Source organism: Corvus cornix, chromosome 21 (genome assembly GCF_000738735.6).
Source record: "Corvus cornix cornix isolate S_Up_H32 chromosome 21, ASM73873v5, whole genome shotgun sequence".
NCBI classification, from domain to species: Eukaryota; Metazoa; Chordata; class Aves; order Passeriformes; family Corvidae; genus Corvus; species Corvus cornix.
In genome coordinates this window covers 5,604,182-5,624,587 of record NC_046350.1, presented here as the reverse complement: position 1 = coordinate 5,624,587, position 20,406 = coordinate 5,604,182, and the positions used below count along the sequence as shown (strand labels likewise).

The 20,406-nt window shown below is 58.2% G+C and overlaps 1 protein-coding gene across 1 annotated transcript in view; it reads left to right on the top strand.

Annotated features, from left to right (window-relative positions):
• The window catches only part of SAMD11 (sterile alpha motif domain containing 11), an 84,702-nt gene that overhangs the window by 55,980 nt on the left and 8,316 nt on the right, over window positions 1-20,406 (top strand). Inside the window, 7 exon segments of the mRNA XM_039563941.1 lie at window positions 233-325; window positions 6,508-6,672; window positions 11,042-11,192; window positions 18,928-19,043; window positions 19,395-19,473; window positions 19,668-19,765; window positions 19,768-20,376. Of these exon segments, the coding sequence (XP_039419875.1) occupies window positions 233-325; window positions 6,508-6,672; window positions 11,042-11,192; window positions 18,928-19,043; window positions 19,395-19,473; window positions 19,668-19,765; window positions 19,768-20,376 (1,311 nt within the window).

Here is a 20,406-nt window from a genome sequence, read left to right as displayed (position 1 = left end):
GAATAGTCATTATGTGCTTTTGGGCTGCGTGATTAGGAAAGCAGATCAAGGCTCTCAAGATGATGATTTTTCTTACTTTCATTTTTTTCTCTCTCTGCTTGTAATATCTGTGTGTGTGTGTGTGAGAGAGAGAGAGAGAGAGAGCAGCAAAATACCAAAGTCTCTCTGGTCGCTCCTGCACAGAGGAAAGTGCAGCCTTCTCTGACACTCAGCTTTCTCATCTCTCTCCTAGATGAAATTTTAGGCAAGAGAAGAGTATGTTCTCCCAACAGCAGCAGTGAGTGTCCTTTAGAGAGCAAGAAAGCCCGAAGTGAGTCCCCAAAGGGTAAGTGCTGCTTCTCCCTCCCCCACCCCCTTCCCTTTCTTCTCCTTTCCCGTGAGTGGAACTTAATTGAAATTAAGGAGGGAGGGCTGTGGGGTGGGAGCTGTGTCTGGCACTGGGGGTGCAGGAGGAGGCGACCAGGGCTCTCTTTTTCCTTTATCTCCTCGGAGGGAGCCTTGCAGGGCGAGAAAGGGGATTGCCTCTTAATTACAGTAATTGCTTGATGATTAAAAAAAAGCAGGCTGCAGCCTTTGAGGTGGATTTTAGGGGTGTTCCTACTTTTTCAGGCAGAATGTCTTGATTGCATGTTTAATATAAAAGGTACACACAGGCTGATCGTGCTGGCATCTGCTCCTTTAAAGGGAAAAAAGGAGCCTGTCAGGGAGAATGGGGCTGCTGAGTTTTCTCTTATGCATTTATGGCAGCGTTCCTATAGAGATGGAATCTGCAGAAGGTTTCTCTATTTAGGGTTTGGTTTGTTGTTGTTTTTTGGGGTTTTTATCTCTTGATTTGCCTTCCAGTTCTTTCCTATAAACACGATTTTTAAACTTTCTTTACGACTGGCAGAGTGGGATGGGTAATGGAGCCTGCAGTTAATGAGTTTGTCTCCAGGTTGAGTAAATGAGGTTTTGCAGGCCGTTTACTTAAAGGCTTTGTAGTTAATATCAGACTAATTAGCTGTCAGTAATACCCACCTCCATCCCTGTGCCTAAACCTGCACTCTCTGGCCATTAAAAAACCCAAAGCAGAGCAGCTGTGTGAAGCTGGATCCTGCTCCCTGGGTTTGGAGTCCAGCTGAGACTCCTCCAGGGGTGGATTCCCAATAAACCATCCAGGGAATCTCAGAGGGCACTTCTTGCAGCAGTTTGTCCTGAGGCCTTCTCAAACCACGCACTTCATATTCTGCTTTATAAAGATCCGTTGTGGGGACCTCTCCTGGAGCCTGATCTCTCAGAATGTTCCTGTTCCTTCCCTCCTTGTGCCCAGATGATGATGTGAAGGCAGAATTCTCTGAGAGGATGTTGAGTGCTGGTGTCACTATGGAAAATACCAAATCCTCTCTGATGTAACCCTCTCCTGCCTGTTAACTCTTCTGGAGCAGCAGAAGTGCCTCAGATTTTACTGGGAACCCTCTAAACTGCTCCTCTTTATCTGTTTTCCTTGATTTTTTTCCCCATCTGCTCTATTCCTGTTATCCCTGGAATGTTTCTGGTGGCTGTGCAGGTGAGTTCCAGATGATGCTTCCACAGGTTCATAAACAGATTTGTTCCATCAGATGTGAGGCTCCTGGGACACATTTTCTATTTTGCTGTTCCTGCTGAGGTTGTGCCCCTTGTAATTCCAAGTTTGTGCTTGGGAGCTGAGTCCAGGGAACAGAACCTGTGTGGGCTGGCTGGGAAGGGGCTGAACTTCAACCAAGCCATGTGAGACCAAGGGATTGCCTTTGGATTCGTCCTCAAAAAGTGCCTGAGCTGGCACAGATGGATGTTTTTGCCATGGGAGCATCAGGGTCAAGTGATCTCGTTCTGTTCCTTTCCTTGGGCCTTCCCACCCTTTTTTCAGGCTGAGGGCAGGGTGTGAGGAGTCCTTGGCTTTGCAGGAAGCACTCAGGATCTAAATTCTGCTCCTTGGATCCCAAAGTTGCAGGGATTCCCCCAACTTTTTAACAGAGGAGTTCCCAGGAAGCCCTGAATAAAGCAAAGTTTTGTTTTCTACTCCCACTTTGAGGTGAGACAGAATGGAAATTCAGAGCTGGGCCTCTTGCTGATCTCCCAGTGGTTTTTGTTAGACCCTTGGGGAGCCCCTGTTCTCTCCAGAGCTGTGCAGGAATTTTAGCCCAGGCTGTGCTGATGCTGGAATTGGAACAGTGAGGGGCTGAGATTGCTGTGCTTTGGGGCTTTTACCTCCCCACCCCGGTGTGAAAAGGGGCTGCACCCAAGGTTTGTGTCCTAACCCCCCTCAGGCTGAGCACTCCCATCCTGCTGTGAGCCAGCAGCACTCCTGTGGCGTGGATGCCACAGGGAAAACACGGTCCCTGTGTTCCCAGCTCTGCCTGGAAACAGAAGGACCCACCTTGTGTGGCAAACCATTCCCAGACGGGATGGCCCCTGATGGATACTCACTCACCTGGGATTTGGGAGCTGCTGCTGTGGGGCAGTGCTGGACAGTGTGGGGCTTTGGCTGGCACCCAGAGTGCAGTTCGGGAATGGGAAGGGAAGCAAGGACTGGTTGGAATTCAGGATCCCATCAGCCCCTTGCTGTCCTGCTGGAGGAGCCGGGGCTGCAGCATCTCCTGGGACCCTTTCCCTGCAGCCTGGTGCTCCCGTGCCTCGTGCAGGTGCTGCTCCTTCACCTCCTGCATCCCAGGGATGGTGACGGGCTCCAGGCAGGATCTGCCCCTCTCCATCCCACGCTGACCCTGGGAGCAGCTCTGGCTCAGGCACAGCTGGGCTGGCTCTGGAAGAGCCTTGGAAGAGGAGCAGTGACCCCGTGGCTCAGCTCGCGCTGCCGTGGCCGCTCCTGATGGGACGAGGGGAGCAGAGGCGGCCAAGGAAATCACTGCCGCTCCTGAGCTGAGCGAAAAAACACCTGTAGGGCTGGAAACCCTTCCAGAGGGAAGCAGCCTCCTTCCCTTCCCTGCCCCCTCCGCAGAGCTCGCTCCAGAGATCAAAAGGGAGCCGTGTCTCGGAGGAAACGGGGCCGCGCTGCCGCTGTCAAACAGAGCGGAACGCTCCCGGTCTCCTGTGGAAATGGGAGCGCCTCGGACGGAGCCAGGGCTGTGCTGGCAGGGCACGGGGGACACAATTCCCCGGTGAAACCCTCGCTCCTGCGTGGCTGGAGGTCTCCTTCCCCACTGCCTGGAGACTGAAATGCGGCTGGAGGATGGTGGAAAGGGAAAACGGGGAAGAGCGTTTTGGTTCCCGCTTGAGCCGCTGAGAAGCGTGTCTGGTAGGAGCCTTGGGGAGGCTGGAAAGCAGGCTGGATGAAGTGCTGGCAAACACACGTAGGGAAGGACACTGGGCTCACCCCCTGGGGGCTGGCTGGGCTCACAGGCTGCTCCTGCTGCCATCCTGCTTTCTGTGCTATTGTGCACCTTTTAAAGCAAAACAAAATCTCTCTGGTTAACGAAGGAGCCCAGAACTGGAGCTGGACTGCAGCTGAGCAATTCAGATCCAGCCTCTGTCCGTCTGTCCCTCTCCTTTGGGGGGGACATCCATATGCTGGTGGCTTTGGCAGCTGTCCAGTTAGGCCGAGGGAAGAAATGAGGTTTGGCCCCGTTCTTGCTGACAGCACCACTGCCCCCCAAACCAGGCTGCTGAACATGGGGGAGTGGGCACAGGCAAGAGAAGACCTGAAAGCTGCTGACCAAGCCCCGGCCTTGGGTCTGGGGTGGGATGGGTTTGCTGCAGGTTCCTTGAGCTCTGACTGGGGTTGGAGAAAGGGAGCCTTGGCCTGCCACGGGTTTCTTGTAGGACAGAAGGGGGGGGATGGACAGGCTGGGTGCTCCTGTCCTGTCTGGCGTTGCCTGGGGAGGATGAGCCTTGGCAAATGTTGTGGAGAGGCTGTGCAGCAGTGAAATGTCCTTGGGTCTGTGCAGAACCTGAGCTCCCGTGGCTGTGCTGGCAGGACCCCGGCAGAGGGTGGGAGAGGGGAGGAAGCTGGGAGAGCTGGGCTCCCCTGGGCTGGGGTGCACAGGGGATGTGCTGGGTCTGCAGAGGGCCCAGCAGATGCCTGGCTTGGTTCTGCCTCCCCGGGGCTGTGCCAGAGTCCATTTCACACCTAGTGGCTGCAGGAGATTTGGCGAGATCAGTCTCCCGCATTACCCCTGGTAATGACAAAAGCAGACAGCAAAGCTCCAGCAAAGCTGGAATTACTGCCGGCTGAGTCATGTGAAATCTTCCAAGTTTTAAGCATGGAAATCCAGCCTTTCCCTGGATTCCTCCTTCCTCTTAGCCTCCCCTCGCCACCCCCATTCTCCCTCCCCTCCTTGCACCTGAAATCTGCTCTGCGGCTGATCCGATAGAGTTTATGGTAATTAAGTGTTATTAAATCCCCTCCCCCCCTCCCTTTTTTGCTCTAATGACACAGCTGTGGGGGGAAAAAAAAAATCAGTGTTTTTCTAAATCAGGTCTGTGGCTTTGCTCCTTAGACCTTTGGGTAAGAGCATCAGGAGGAACTGAAACCGTGAGCTTCTGCATCCCTGGGGGAGGTGGCAGGGGTGGAGGAGGAAGAGGAGGGAATCCTCCCTGGTGGGAAGGAGGCCTGGAAGGGAATTCTGTCCTCTCCTCCCTCCCCTGCTGCTTCCATGGCTGTCTTGCAGGTTTGGGGTGGGATTGAGGGAGCAGGCACAGCGCGGTTGTTTCCAGAGCAGCTCCTGCCTTTGGGGTCTGGTTTTTGGGGTGGGGGACCCAGGACAGCGTGGGAACCCAGCTCCTCATCCCAGCGGGGTCGGGAGCAGCCCGTGAAGCCGGGATGTGCCCAGGGAGCCAGCAGTGCCGGGGTGCAGATGTGTGTCACTGGGGCACCGAGCTGAGGCTGCAGGGACAGACAGTGCTGTGCTGAGGGCTGGCCTGAGCTGCAATCATTTCCCTTTTGCACTGGCCTTGGGAGCCAGGGATGCCACCCTTCGGTATTGAAATGCTGTGCAGCTCAGACTCTATTATTATTATTATTATTGTTGTTATTATCATAATCAATCATTGGAATTATCATTGTTATTATCATTATTCATTATTACTTATTTTTATATTTTATTACTGTTATTATTATTGTGATGATGGTGATGGTGATGTTTCCCTCCTGTGTTTTGGGGAGAGGGTGGCTTCATTACAGCCCGTGAAAGCTGCATCCCCCCAAAGCCTGAGCCCCTGTGCCGTGGCTTGGGTGTCAGACAAAGGCAGCACCAGTCCCTGAGCTGCTGTGGCAGGGCCTCGTTTCACAGCCACTCTGTCTCCTGGGCTGTTTCTGTCTGCCCCTGACTCACCTTTCCTGATAGGAGCCTTTCTCTCACCTGTGGCACAGACCCACGGCCCCTCCCAGCAGCATTTCCAGTGCCCGTGCATCGGCCAGTGCCGAGTGCCAGCCCTGCAGCAGCATCACCTGCCCTGCTCCCCCAGGGGCTCTGCCAGCGACAGCAGGAGGCTGGAGGAGCAGCAGGAATCCGGGGCACACGGGAGGGTGGCCCTGCCACTCGCCGGGCATCACGGTGGTCCCTGGCTGCGGCGTGGGGGGAGCCCGTCCTGCTGCGCCCTTCCCCTCTGCCTGCTCAGAGCGTGCCTGGGAGTTCCTCTCTGAGTAATGAAAAGGCTTTGCCTGTGGGAAAGATCCAAGATAAAATAGTGTTGGAGCAGCCAAGGCGGAGAGCAGTAATTACTGTGAGCTGTGCTTACAGTAAACACAAAACCCCTGTGGTTTTCTCTCCCTGACTGCCAGACTGGGATCCCTCCTGCCCCCGGAGCAGGCAGGGCTTTCCCCAGAGCACCTCCCTCCCGGGATCTGCAGTCATTCCGGGAACGTGGAGAGGGAGGGGCTGATTTGGATGGTCTCAGGTACAGATGGGAAACGACCTGCTCCCGAGATGTCCCCTCTGAGAGCTGGGCAGGTGGATGTCAGCACTGTCCCTTGGGTGCGTGTCAGCATTGCTCGAACATCTCTCACTTTGTGGTGTCCTTTGAGTGCTCAGAAAGGTGGGGGAAAGAGGTGCCTGTCTGGTCAGGTATGAGCTGAACAAAGAACTCACATCCCCGAAGATGAAGGGCTGAGAACTCGGTGAACTCTTCCATCTTCCCTGTCCCCTTTGAGGGTACAGAGCTTGCAGGTGATCTTGTGTTGTTGCAATGCAGTGCTTGGTGCTTCAGGGGGAAGGAAAAAAAAGGTTGGTGAGGTTTTTTGTGTGCTGTGGACTTTCCTGTACGTAAATTTGGAGATTTAGTAGGTTGCAGGTGGTCTTGACCACATTTGATGGTACATCTCCAGCACAAGGACAGCTGATGTGGCAGCTTGGTACGTCAGGCCCAGTGGGAACAACAGAGAGCTGTGGGAATTGGTGCTAATGTCCCTTTACCCCTGTTCCTCTCTATTTTTGTGCTGACCCTGTACTTATCTTGATTTTCCACTGTATTTCTCTCTGGGGGGGAAAAAAAAAAAAACCAAAAAAAAAAAACCCAAATCTTTGTGCTCCTCAGAAAACTCGCACACGCCTCTGCTGGAGGAGGCGGTGACGCAGATGACCCCGGAGGAGCACTACAGGCGCATGATGTCAGCCCTGAACGAGCACGGCACCTTCGAGGAGCAGCAGCAGCAGCGGCTCTACCAGCTGGCCAACAGCATGGCAGTGCCCAGCCACGGAGGTAGGGCTCTGCTTCCACGTGGGATGGGGCTGGGAGATGTCCCCGAGCCCCGGGCCCATTTGGGATGGGGCTGGGAGATGTCCCCGAGCCCTGGGCCCATTTGGGATGGGGCTGGGAGATGTCCCCGAGCCCTGGGCCCATTTGGGATGAGGCTGGGAGATGTCCCCGAGCCCTGGGCCCATTTGGGATGAGGCTGGGAGATGTCCCCGAGCCCTGGGCTCATTTGGGATGAGGCTGGGAGATGTCCCCGAGCCCTGGGCTCATTTGGGATGAGGCTGGGAGATGTCCCCGAGCCCCGGGCCCATTTGGGATGAGGCTGGGAGATGTCCCCGAGCCCCGTGTGTGCTGAGGGCTTGGTGGGCTGCAGTGCTGGCTGTTTGTCGTGCTGTGGGTACACGTGGTGTGGTGTACCCTGCTGAAGGGGGTCCTGCGGAGCCTTTGTCCATCTCTGTGGAGGAATCTCCCCTTGGCCATCTGTAAATGCTGATTCCTTCTGCAGCCACCCATGGGGATGTGCTTTTCCTTCCCGGAATGCAGCAGCAGCAGTGCTCTGTGTTTTGCAGGGGAGGTGAGGGGGGTCCTTCTCTTCCCTTGTTTCAAGAGTTTGTGTCCATCTGAGTATTGGGAATCTCTGGAGTAAGAGATTTGGGTTGTGGTGTGGAGCCAGGGGGGTGAGATGGAGGCAGTGCCAGACAGTCCTGACATATAGGGATGGGAATGGTGAGATGATGTTGCTGCCTTCTCCTGGGGCTGGAGCGGTGTCTGGAGGTCCTGCAGTCCCGGGATTTGGTGAGTCCCACACGGATTGAGGGGTTGCTGGAAGGTTTTCCCAGGGTTTTGGAGGGAGCTGGCTGGATCCAGCACGTCCTGGGCTGCGCCTAAAGGGGGCACCAGGCAGTTGCGGGATCACCTTGGATCCACTTGGATGCAGGATCCATGACATCCCTCCACAGGTACGGGCTCCTCACCCACTCCAGCTGCCCTCGGGTGAGCAGAACCTGCTGGCACTGGCCCAGTTTGATGCCAAGCAAAGCTGTGCCCTGTCCCGAGTCCTCTCCTGCATGGGAGTGAAATAACCCAGCTGGATCAGGCACAGCCAGGGATGTGGCAGAGGTGGTGCTGTTCCAGAAGGCTGGAGTGTCACTGAAGGGCAGAGCCGTGCAAGGATCTGTCCCTCTGCTGCTCGCTGCCCGAGGTGTGCAGGGCTGGCACATCCCAGCCCGGCTGAGGCAGGGCAGGAGCACCAGCAGCCTCAGCGGAGCATCCAGCGAGAGCTGGAGGAGAATCTCTGGTCTCGAGTGTAAATCCCCAGGGCTCCTTGTTAGGTTAATGAAGAGGCTGTCTTCTTTTCCACTCTGTTTGATTTGATTGGCTTCTCTGGGGGCAGGAAGGCGATTGCTGTGGAGGAAGGATTTGCTTATCAGCAAAGGCCCGGCACAAACCTGCCCCAGCCCCCGTGGGGAGCGTGGCACCAGCTCTGGGTGGTGCTGGGCTGTGCCAGGCATCGCAGAGCTCCTGCAAACTCAGCTCATGGCTGAGGGGCAGAGCCGTGTGCCACAGGGCTGGGGTGGCACAGGGACGTGCGGGAACACGCGCAGAGGGAGGGACAGGGTGTGACAAAGGGGTGGCACTCGCAGGCAGGAACGTGCTGAGTGTTCAGCCGTGACGTGGGGGCTGTGCAGCCCGTGGGGAGCCCAGCAGAGCTCGGACACAGCACAGAACGTGGGGTGTGAGCAGCACTGGGACAGACACTGGCCCTGGGTGGCTGCTGGGCACAGGGACGTGTCCATCCCACCAGGGTGTGCTGGGGGACAGCTGGGATCACCCCTTCCCCCCAAATAACGAGAACAGCTCATTGCATTGAGAGCTTGACGTGTTTTTATGATGATGATTAAATTGTCTCATCAGCATTTGTTGGGGGGGGTCACGCTGGGGTTTTGGGGTGGGCAGGGGGGGAGGAGGCGCCTGCACAGCCAGACTCGCTCGGGGAACACTGACAAGACAAAACTTGGTGTATTTTTGGATTGTCTCCACGCCACAGGGCTCTGGTTGGGCTATAAATTATTAGTGCCAGTACAAAGCGCAGTTTATCTGCGGGCTCACATGGAGGCACCAATAACATTAATAATTTAAAAAATGTTAATAATTTAGAAATCTTTTTTTTTTAATTGCTTTTCAGCCCCCCCTCCTCCGCCCCCGTTCTCCCAGTGGCATTCATCCCACATTCTGAATTCAGTCTGTCTCCGTGCCTGGAACCTCCATCCGCCAGCGTCCCACTGTCAATCAATCTGATTTCCCAACTGTCAGAGTGCAGGATTGTAAATAACAGATCCTCGGGGGGTCTGGGCAGCAGGGAAGGGGCGCAGGGGAGGGGAGGAGGGGGAAGGGGAGAGGAGAGGGGGTGTGTGCGGGGGTTGTTGCGGTCATTCAGGATCAATGCGGCTCCTGGAGCTGGCTGCACGCCAGGCTTCTAAATTACAGCCGCCGTGGCAATCAGGAGTGACCTGGGTTTTTCAGATAATTAATTTATAAACATTGGAGGTGCACGGTCTCCCTGGCTCGGTGAATTCTGTGGGCTTTTTCTGTGATCTGATGGTGTTCGGCTGTTTCTCACGGGCTTGTGCAGTTCAGAATTGTCATTTTAGTGTTTGTCCCCTCGGCTGGGGGCGTGGGGACACGGGAAGGAATGTGGCCAGAAATTTGGGCACCGCTGTCCCCCTTCCTGCCAGCAGAAACAGCAGCTGTGGGAATGTTCTCACCCCACCTCAGGGCTCCAGCCCTGACCATCACCAAAGTGTTTGATGCTGTGATTGATGGAGCTCGGGCTGGGCTGGGCACATCTTGGTGCCAGCAGGGACAGGGGTGGCTGGGATTCCCAGAAGCGAGGGAAAGGAGCCTGGTGGGAAAAGGGAGACAAGGAGTTGGGAGGCGTGGCACCTACAGGGTTGTGCAATGCTCCTACAGGAATGTGGCTTTACAGATCAGCTGTGGGAAGAGGTGGATGTGCTTCTGGATGTGAGGGCTGTGCAGGGTCAGTGTTCGAGGTGTGATGCTGCCTGAGATAAATCTGCCTCTGCTCCTCTCCCCAGCTGTGTTTTGGTTTCCTTTGGCAGGTTGGTGCAGGGTGAGGGAGGTTTCCTCTGTGGGGATGTTTCCTGTGCACCACGTGAACGGCAGCAGAGGCTCTGGGGTGGGATGTGAGCTGTGTGGGGGGGGATTTCATACAGATTCGGGGACTGAGGGACTCCTGATGCTTAACTGGGAGAGAGCAGCTCCCTGGAAAGGCCTCAGTGCGCCTGGCACAGGTGTCCATGGCACTTGTTGTTCCCTGAGGCCAGGGCAGTGGCACACGGGCTGTACCTGCGTCACCTCCCCTCCTTGGCTGTGCTTGGGGTGGGTTCCGGCCTTGCCTGCTCTGTCCCTCCCAGGGCACTGTGTGGGCAGCCGGTCTGCACTGACCGCCCCGAAGGGACTGCCCAGGTGTCACTGCCGGGGTGACACAGGTCACAGGTGCCAGCGCAGTGCAGGGTGAATGAGGGGGTGCGTTTCCTTCTGACCTGTGGCTGTGTCCTGGCAGCGCCGTGCCTAAGGCTGGGAGCAGGGGCCCCTTGCTGTACCCCATCCTCAGCTGCTCCGGGCCCAGCCCTTCTCTGTCCTCGCTGTGCCAGGCAGGTGCAGCCCTGCAGAGCCCCCGACGGGGGTCCCGGGCAGAGCCCCGAGAAGCTCGGCGGGGGCGGAGGGGACACGGTGGGACCGGGGCAGGTGCCAGGGCGGCTCCGCTCGGGACCGACCGGGAGAGGGAGTTTGGGGAATGCCTCCCTCTCCTTCTGCTCTCCTCGCATCCATCCATCCATCCCTCCTTCCATCCTTCCCTCCCTTTTTTTCCGCTCCTTCCCTCCCTCCTTCCCTCCCTCCCTCCGGCAGGAAGGCAATTAAAGAGCAAATCCACCCCCCTGCCGTAGTTGCACAATTTCCTCCGCTGCCAAACTCCCTGGGCGGCGGGGGCGGATCGCGCCCGGAGCCGCTCGGCCGGGTGAGTGCCGGGGCCGCCGCTCCCCGCCGGGCTCCGCCGCCGCCCCGGCGCCCGAGAGCCGCCCCGAGCCGCGGGGGTGGCCAGGGGAAGGGGGGGGACAGCGGAGCCGCTGTCGCCCGGGGGCTGCGGGCACGGCCGGGAGCAGCCCCGGGGCAGCGCTGTCGCCCGCGAGCAGCCCCGGAGCGGCCCCGGGGAGCGGCGGCGGGCGGGAGCGGGGCGGGGGTGCCTCCGTCTGTCCGTGTGTCCGTGTGTCCGAGCGGGGCCGGGGCTGGGGGGTGCGGGCGCGGTGCCGGGCAGCAGCAGCAGCTCCTCATCCCTTCCCTCCGCTGTCCCCAGATCTGCTGCGGGCGCGGCAGGAGGTGGCGGCGGCGGCGGCGGCGCGGACCCCGGGCGCGATGGAAGCGCACATCCCCTCGGCCAGCAACTCGTCCAGCCAGCGCAGGAAGCAGGGCCTCCCCCAGCACAGGGACAGCCACTTCCCCGACAGGTACCGAGGCACGGCCGGGCCCGCTCGCCCGCCCCGGGGCGGGGTTTGGGCAGGGGCGGGGGCTCGCACCGGGGCACCCTCGGGCCGGGCTGGAGCGGTGGCACGGGTGGTGTGGGCTGTGGGAGGGGGGGAACGACTGGGTCAGGCATTGCGATGGGCTGGCCAGGGGAGTGGGGGTGTCACCGTGCCTGGAAGCGTTCGAAAAGCATGTGAATGTGGCATTGGGGACGTGGTTTGGTGGTGACCACGGCGCTGTCAGGGTAATGGTTGGACTCGGTGGTTTTAGAGGGCTTTTCCAACCTTAAGGGTTGTGTGATTCCATGGGAGAGGGCAGCAGTGCCCGGGGTGGGCAGAGCTGATTTGCCTGGGCGAGGTGTGACCGTCTCCTTTGGGGGCTGTGCAGGTTCAGGAGTGCTGGGGGTGATCCTGCCACACTCCGGGGTGTCTGTGTGGAAAGGGGGGGATCTGTGCCTGTGCACATCCACATCCAGGGGAGCGACTGCCAGGCTGGAGTGATCCCAAACCTGTGCTGGGTATCCAGAGCAGATGCCACTCTCACCTGCTCTTGGGCACAGAGCAAGTTAAGGTGTTTTAAGTTTGCGTTTCATAGCATCCCCAGATAACGAGAGAGAAGAAATGCTCTGAGATGGAACGGAAAGAGAAGAAGTTTTCTTTGTTAGGGAAAAGAGCCTCAGCTTGCCTTTCCCACTGCTAGGAGTGCTGGAAAGCCGATATCCCCCCGCCCCCAGGAAATTCTAGCTCATTTATCTTGCTCTGTGCCACGAGCCATTCCCTCTGCAATCAAGAACTTCAGAGGGAAATTAAATTAAAGCTGCGTGCGTTCCTGACAGGGATAGCGGGATGGGAGAGGGCCGTGGGGATGCAAAAGCTTTGGGTATCATGGGATGAGCAGTGAAAGGCTCTGCTATTTACACTTCTTTTGGCTTTTGTGTCGGGATGGGGGCGGAGCAGGCTGCCCTGTCAGCTCTGTAGGGTGTGTATGGATGGGTTGAGTCCAGAGCCTTTCCCCCCATTTAGAGCCTTGGAGATCCCGTCTGGTTTTCCTTCTCTCCCACCAATACCTTTGCACTGAGGAGGGGCTGGGCAGCCCTGGAACCTCTCTCCCACAGCGCGTACTTTGGCTAACCCGCCCCATAAATCCGCCCGCTCCGTGCGGATCGCAGCAGACCTGGGAGGGAGGAATGCAGGGATGGAGGAGCCTCCGTGCAGCCGCTCTCAGGAACGCTTCCCCAGTGCTGTGTGGGCTGGAGAGGAGCCAGGCCAGCCCCAGGGCTGCCTGGAAAAGCATCCACGGAAGGGTGGAGGCTGCTCACAGGAGGGGCAGACTGAGAGTGGGGAGATCCAGATCAAACCCAGAGGTGTTTGCCACTGGTGGGCAGGTGCTGGGGGGATGGAGCTGGGCCAGGCCAGGAAGCGTTCCATGGTTTGGGAAGAGCGGAGGGAAGTTGCTGGCTGGGTCAGGGGACAGGGACTGAAGACTGGGAGATGGCTCTTGGACCAAACCACTGCTGCTCATCTTGATTGAGTTGGCCAGGCTCTCAGGGGTGATAATCCGTGTTAGCAGAGCCGGGGAATCCTGCTGGGCAGTGGGAACTGTGCCCCACACTCATGGCTTGACATCGTGAGTCTGTGGCTGTCCCATCCCTGCAAGTGTCCAAGGCCAGGTGGATGGGACTCTGAGCAACCTGGGACCGTGGAAGGTGTCCCTGCCCATGGCAGGGGGTGGAACTAGGTGATTTTTAGGTCCCTTCCAACCCAAACCAGGCTGGGATCAGTCCACAGGACCAGTATTTCTCCCCAGAGGTCTGCAGCCCCCTGAGCACCGCTGAGGGGTGTCCATCTGCTCCCTCTCAGAAGTGGCCTGGTTGGAGCTGGCCTGTGCCAGCTGTTCCTCCGGAGCGCCACAGCTGTTTCTGGAATGCCAGGAGAAGCCGTGGCCATGGGTTGTAGAGCAGTAAAGTTTTGTGGGGGGTAATTCCTCCCCTGCATTCCCCGTTAGCCTCGGGTTTGTACTTGCTGCTGTGGTCCTTGTCAAGGGGGTAAATCAGAGCAGCCTCGTGCACCTTTGTCCTGCAGGAACAGAAATTCCCAAGGGTCCCGGTGGGCACTGGCAGGGGAGGAGGCACTGGAGGAAGCTGCCTCACATTCCCAGCAAACATAGGTGGATTTATGGTGTCTCCTTTCCCAGGAGCAGAGGTAATAACCACAGTGCAGGGGCATGAGAGCTGCTTGGCGCGGTGTTAAAATTCCATTTCCACGTCCTACCGGGAGATCTGTGCGGCTCAGGTGAGCTCTCAGCTTTGTGGGCAGGAATAATCGGTGACTTCAGCCCTTCAGCTGGCAAAGCAAGAGGGGAAACCCCCACTGGTGACCCAGTTTCATTGGTCAGGGCAGTGCTGGTGTTTCTGCAGAGGCAGCGATGCAGAGAACGTGCCTGGCAATGGGAGCTGTGCCCGCAGTATTCCGCTGCCCAGGTGTGAAGGGGCACTTGGGAAGGTGGGTGGGTGTGCTCAGACATTTGTCATTAATTAATTTTTACATCTTTGCTGGTCAGAAACAGGCTGGGAGGTTTGGCTTTGTGGGAATGAGACACACAAACACATGGATATGGATTTTCTTGGACCAAGGTCCTGATAGTGGCATAGTGGTCCCTTGACCTCTTTGCTCCCTTCTCCATCTCTTGGAAGGAGTCAGTGACACTGAGATATCTTGCCAAAAGCAGACTCAAGCCACAGGCTGGAGAATTCATTTGCTTTCCTGGTTTTGGTTCCCTAGATCCTTTCGAGATGGATTCAGCTTGGATGCTGGAGTGCCAGGGCCTGGTGGTTTGTTTGGGAAGATGGTTGAGTTCAGTGTTATAAAAAGACTTGGATGAGGAAAGGGTACAGCTGAAAGGTGCCACTGTAGCTACTCCAGCCTGGAGCTCTTCCCATCCCCAAACTGCTGCCTCTCCTGCAGAGCTGGCAGGTGGCTGTACCCCGCAGAGCTGCTTGGATCCTGCTCCTTGGGTGCTGTCTCCAAGATTTGTTGGCAATGGTTCCGCTGGGTCCTTCAGCCTGGCGTGTTCCTGCCCGAGGTGCTCATCCCTGCTTCTCTCTGTGTGGAGCCTGGGGAAAATTTCCTCTTGAGGGAAAATCTTCCATGCCCTGCACACAGAAGGGGTTGGAGAGGAGCTGGGGCAGGGCTGGGTGAGCTGCTGGACTCTGTGGGCAATGGGGTGAAGCTTCCTGGTTGGATGTGATGCTCCAGTTCTGTGCTGGGAGTTGTTGGGAGCTCGTTCTGGTGCCTGCAGTGTGTGGCAGGGTCTGGGGGGACCTGCCCCTCTCCCGAGGGGAGAAGGCAGAGCATGGCCACAGACAGGGCAGGTGCTGGGTACAAGCACTCAGGGGCCTGAAGAGGCAGTGGGGGCACAGTTCATCTCCCAGGATCCGGGGGAAGGCGGCAGGGAATGCCAGGGGACACGGAACGCTGCCAGCCTGAGCTGCCATCAGCACCCCCATCCTGGGGTCCTGGGAAGTCCAGCCCCTTGGCAGGAGTGAGCTGGGGGTGGGAGCCACCGAGTGTGCGAGAGGCCCCCGCTGCCTCCCCTGCAGGAGCTGACAGACACCGTGCACCAGCCAGAGGCTTTCTCTGAGCAGAGATGTGCCCAAAATACCCAGGCAGCATTTTTGGATTCCCGTCTTCCCATCTGCTGTTGCTACGGTTTGTTCTTCCACCACCTAATTCCTCCCCCTGCTTTGGGGAGGTTTTCCTTTTCCCTGCTGGCTCCTTGGGCACATCTCCTGCCCTCTCTGGGCACCATCTCTCTCCTGCTCTTACCCACCCCAGCCCTGAGTCCCCCACTCCTCTCTGAACGCTCTGATCTTCTGATTTTTGCCCTGGCAGGATCCTTCCCCAGATCCCAGCTGGCTGAATGTTCTGCAGAGCAAAGGCCAAAGAGCCTGACCTGATTTAACCAGTTTGGTTTCAGCACCAGTTTGGATTTTGAGGGGCAGCACAAACCAGCCCCTCTCTGTGGCCAGGCCTTGCTGCTGCCCTGGGAGGGCAGTGCCAGCACATGTTCTTTTCCTGCCTGGAAATCCCAAACACCATTTTTAGCAAGGCCTTTGATTTTATTTATTCTCCCTTCCTGGCAGTGTCTTGGGGATGGCAGAGCAGCGAGGAGCTCTGTGCCTCCTGCCTGTTACCTCGGGTTTAAAGTGTCTCTTCCTATCAAATGCAGAGCAGAAGAAAGCAGAGCTTTCATGCATTCCTTCCCCCCCCTCCCTCTTCTTCCATCCGTTCTAAATTTATTTCCATGCCTTGCCGGTTTCAATCTGCATTTCCTGACCCTCTCACATCTCCAGTCACAGCCTGTGCTCCGAGCCTTCCCTGGGAGCTCGGATTGAGCCGGGGGGAGCTCTGCTCAGGACTTGGGAGGATATGATGGGGTTAAAGTGAAAGGCTTGGCTTTAACAGTATAATGTGTAACCCCATAATGACTTTAAATATTGATTATTTGAAGGCCATTAGTGCTTATTGTTAAAGAAAAGTCGATACTTTTTAAGCCTTGTGAACCATTTGTCTCCTGTTAAAGGACATATCAAATTTAGCAGCGTGCAGTGCAAATCCCCTAATACCCTGCTCACAAGCCTCCAGCTGGCATTTTAGGGGGGGAAGAGGAAAAGGGGGCTGGGGGAGGAATGTGCAGCAACACAGAATTGCTCTCTGCAAGGTAAGGACAAGGCTTATCAGATGTAATTGCCGGGGGCTAAATTCACCTCCTCAGAGGAGGGGACTGTAATTCTGACTCTGGGCTGTGGAGGAAGAGGAGGAAGGAACTTCATGGGGGATTCAAGGCTGGGAGAGGGTGCAGGGGTCGGTGTTTGGTGCACAGCTGTTAAAAACACAGCAGCCTTTGTTAAGGTCTCGGGGGTTTTTCCTCGGGGGGTGCCAGTTCTTTCCAAGCTGGCTGGGAAGCAGTTGGCTGGCTGGGAGGGCTGCCCAGCCCCATGCCAGGGCACGACCTGGTGCTGCTGCCTCCCTCCTGTGCCAGCTCCCCGTGCCAAGGACGGGGCAGATGGGCTGGCAGGGAGCAGGGCAGGCTCCGACAGGCTCTGTGCCCAGGAGGATGGGTCTGTTGGGGTGGCACAGAGGATCTGTCCCTCGTGGCCACGCAGCTGAGGGGTTCCCCAGGGCTCTGGAGCAGAAGCTGGGCAGCATCAGGCTCCCTGCAGGCAGGAAAATCCCCTCTGCCCTAAATATTTATGAGCATGCCTGCCTGCTTTCTAAGGTCTCTGCTGCTGGGACTGGTGCTGAGCAGGAGAGGTGCAGTGACCTCTGGGTTTGGCTATTTGCAGCCTTTTTGGGCTGTTTGGGCCATCTGCAGCCTCCCTGCTCTGACCCCAGGGTGTGGCAGTGCCGTGTGAGGGACCTTGGGCTGCTCCTGGCCGCACCAGCAGCCGTGTGTGGGTGTTTGGGGGAGCTGAGGGGTCTCTGTGTCCCGCTGTGCCAGGCAGGCACGGTGACAGCGTATGTCAGTGCGTGTCCCCGGATTTCCCAAACCTTCAGGCTCGTCCCCAGCGTGTGGTGGAGTGTGTGGGACTGATGTGGCCCATCCAGCCCCTCTTCCAGCCACCTGCAGCTGCTTTCCAGGCTGCCGTGCTCATGGGATCGGGTCCAGGAGCTTTGTCCTTTTGTTACATCCCATTCCCCAGCCAGGCACCCAGAGCAGGCCCAGGAAGGCAGGGAAGCTCCGAGGGAATGAACTGCAGAGTCTGGAGCAGATGTGCATTCCTTAGGGATCAAAGTCATGCCCCGTAGCACAACATGAAAGCCTAAAAACAACCTCTGATGAGCGCTGGGCTGCCACCGAAGGGAGAACCCTTCCTTTTCCAGCGCCCGGCCCTGATCCCCATCCAGCACTCTCCTTCCTGGGCACAGACTGGCGTCAATCAAGGAGCTCCTTTGTTTTTGAGCTCTCCACGGGCAACCCGGAGCTCCTGAGGAAGCACATTCCCAAGGCGGGGAGGGCCCGGCCACGCGATGGTTAACAGCGACTTGATTTCCTAAATTGCTTCTTATAAAACGACCAGCACGTCTGCCAGGCTCGTCTCCCCATGATTACAGCTAATTACGATCGAGCGGACACCTCGGAGCCCCCGTCACGCCGCTTTAATTGTCCCTTATTCATCCGCGGGCCGGCGCGGGTGGCAGCAGCACTTGGCAGCCCGGCGACCGCGGCCCCGGCTAATTGTGAGGCCTCGGGGATTAGGGCAGGTGATTACACACTTCACGGTGTAATTACATAAGCATCGCTTGGCTGCTGCCCCGGCTCGGAGCCGAAGGTCGCGCGCGGCGTTACCTGAGATTAATTGGAGCTGCCAGCGGAGCGCGGCGCGGCGCACGGGCGGCATTAACATTTCAACAGCGCCCATCGATCCGCGCCGCGCCTCCAGACACCGCCGGCTCCGCAATTAGTTTAGAGGAGAGCCAGGGCAGCCGGGGAGGAGGGAAAGGAGAGCCGGGAGACGGCCGCGGGGGATGGGCGGGATGGGCACGGCGTAGGGGAGAGGAGGAATTTCGGAGGGGAGGCTCAGCCGGGTCAGTGATTTTGTAGTGGCTGCTGCAGGGAATGCGGGTAAAGCTGCGCTGGGAAGGTCTTGTCCTTGCCCAGCTCATCCCCTGAGAGTCCCTGTCTGGGTTTCCATGGGCTGTGCGGGATGGGGGCATGGACGGCCGGGATGCTCCCGTTATCCCCCCACCGCGCTGGTTGCGCACGGGGTGGGTTTGTGGCAAAGTCGCAGGCACCTTCTGGCTCCCTCTCCCTTGCCCTCCAGTCTCTCCCGGAGCAGATTTCCAGGGAGATACTGGAAAATGAAAATAAACGGCCCCGCACTTGGCTCTGCCTCTGGGTGCCCTGATGAAGGTAATAATGTTGTAAGTGGCCATCAAAAGGAATTAAGAGACGTGCAGCCGGAAAGCAGATTTGCTTGCAGGCTCCCAGGGCAGATTTGACTAATGGAAGAGACCTTGGCTCTTATTCTCTTCCTTTTTTTTTTTTTTTTTTTTTTGCCTTCCCTCCTGCTGCCAGCAAGTGCTCCCTGCCTCTTTTCCAGGCACTGTCCCCTTCCCACCACCCAATCCTGCCTCTCCCAGCTTTCCCACCCCCTGGCATCTGCTCTACCCATTCTGCCCTGCTCACATCCCTCTCCTGTCTGTGTCTTCCTCTGCCTCACTTCCAGCTTTTCTCTCCAGAATTAAAGATCATCCCTTAGCCCAGCTAGGACAGGGATTTTTTGCAAGGCAAGCCAGTGATGCCTTCAGATCTTCCCAAACCGCTCTCCAGCTCCCCAAGCACAGAATTCTTTATCAGCTGTGAGGTGGTCGAGGTAGAAACCCAAATGTGATAAGGGGAGGGGCAGATGCAGCATCTTCAGCCGCCCCCTTTAACCTGCCATGGGCAGGGAAAATCCCTTTGGACAGCCCGGCTGAAAGGCCACAGAAGCAAAGGTGGGGAATGTGTGGGACCTGTGGAGTCCTGGCTGCTTTCTTTCCCTTTGGTTCTGCTGCTTTTGGTTTTTTCTCTCCATTTTAGAAGCTCTGCATGTGGGTGAGCAGGCAGAGAACAGCCTCTGGGTCAGGATGCAGCTCATCTGCAGCCAAGATGTTCCTGAGCCAGGGCCCTTTGCAGCCTCCAGGTTTTCAACATGGCTTTATTTTCTGATTGCTGCAGGGAGATATCCCACCCACCGCCTCTGCTGTCACCCCAGAACGCTCCCCACATCGCCCTGGGGCCTCACCTGAGGCCTCCCTTCCTCGGGGTGCCGTCGGCGCTGTGCCAGACGCCAGGTGAGTGCTGGGGTGACGCTTGTGGGCAGCCAGGGCAGGGCAGAGGTGCAGCCTGTGACAATCTGCCCTTCAGCCAAGCAGCCTGGACACGTTTTCTGTGTCTCCCCATGACTGCTGTGCCAACTTCACCCCGGTTCTGCAGCAAAAGGAGCTCCTTGGCTGCTCTTGGCCTTCCTGGCCCTGTGTTGTGGCCACGCTGCAGTGGCAGTGAGGGGTAGCTGGGCTCTGGAACAGAAAGGCAGCGCTCAGGTGCCCTTTTTCCCTCAGTTGCCCCTCTGGGGAGATGGCCCTGAGGCAGCCAAGGGTCAGTGCTGAGGTGAATAACCCCCAGTGCTGTTCTCCCTGCCCCAGGTTACGGGTTCCTGCAGCCGGCACAGGCGGAGATGTTCGCACGGCAGCAGGAGATGCTACGGAAGCAAAACCTGGCCAGGTAAGAGTGAAAAGGGGCTGGGTTCATCCTGGTGGCACCAGGGGGTGTGTTGGGTGAAATGGGCCCAGAAGGCACAGCAGCGTCCGAGTGAGACCTGTGCAAAGGCTGCGCAGGCATAGAGCTGACCCCTCGCTCCTGGGGGGGAAGCGCGTTCCTCCAGACCCCCCCCACCCAAACTCCCTCTCCCGACGCAGGCTGGAGATGTCGGCCGAGCTCATCCGCCAGAAGGAGCTGGAGAACCTGCACCGCCAGAGGCTGCTGGCCGGAGACCCCCTGAGCCTGCACCCGGGGCTGCCCCGGACCACCCCGCGCTGCGCAGCGTGCACGACGTCCCCGAGGGCCACGCGCTGCGCGACGAGCTGTCCCGGCGCAACGCCATGCTGGTGCTGCGGCACAACAACGCCCCGCTGCTGTCCCTCACCCCCGGCGGCCCCGGCGCCGCCACCCCGCCCAAGGAGCAGCCCCGGCGGGCCGGGGGCGGCCGCAAGTCCTCGCAGCCCCGCGCGGAGCCGCAGGGCCCCGGGGAGGCGCGGGAGGCCGCGGAGCCGCGCGCGCGGGACGGGGCCCAGGACTGTAACGACGAGGAGATGAAGGACTCGGAGAGCGACGCCGAGGTCGGCGAGGACAAGGCCGAGGGGCTGAAGGCCGAGGGCGGCTCGGGAGCGGAGCTCAAGGAGTGCAAGGACGGCACGGGCAAGGCGTGCGAGGGGGCCAAGGAGCTGAGCGAGGCGGCCGCGGCCCCCAGCGTCCCCTGCAGCTCCTCGAGCGCGGAGTCCCCCAGCCACCTGCTCGGGCCCGGCATCAACAAGGCCGAGGTGAAATACCTGCCCCCAGCCTCCCTCCCGGCGCCCCAGCCGCTGCCCTTCGGATTCCCCTACACCATGAGCCCCTACTTCCATGCAGGTGAGGCTGGGGGCTGCTGTGGCTGGTGGG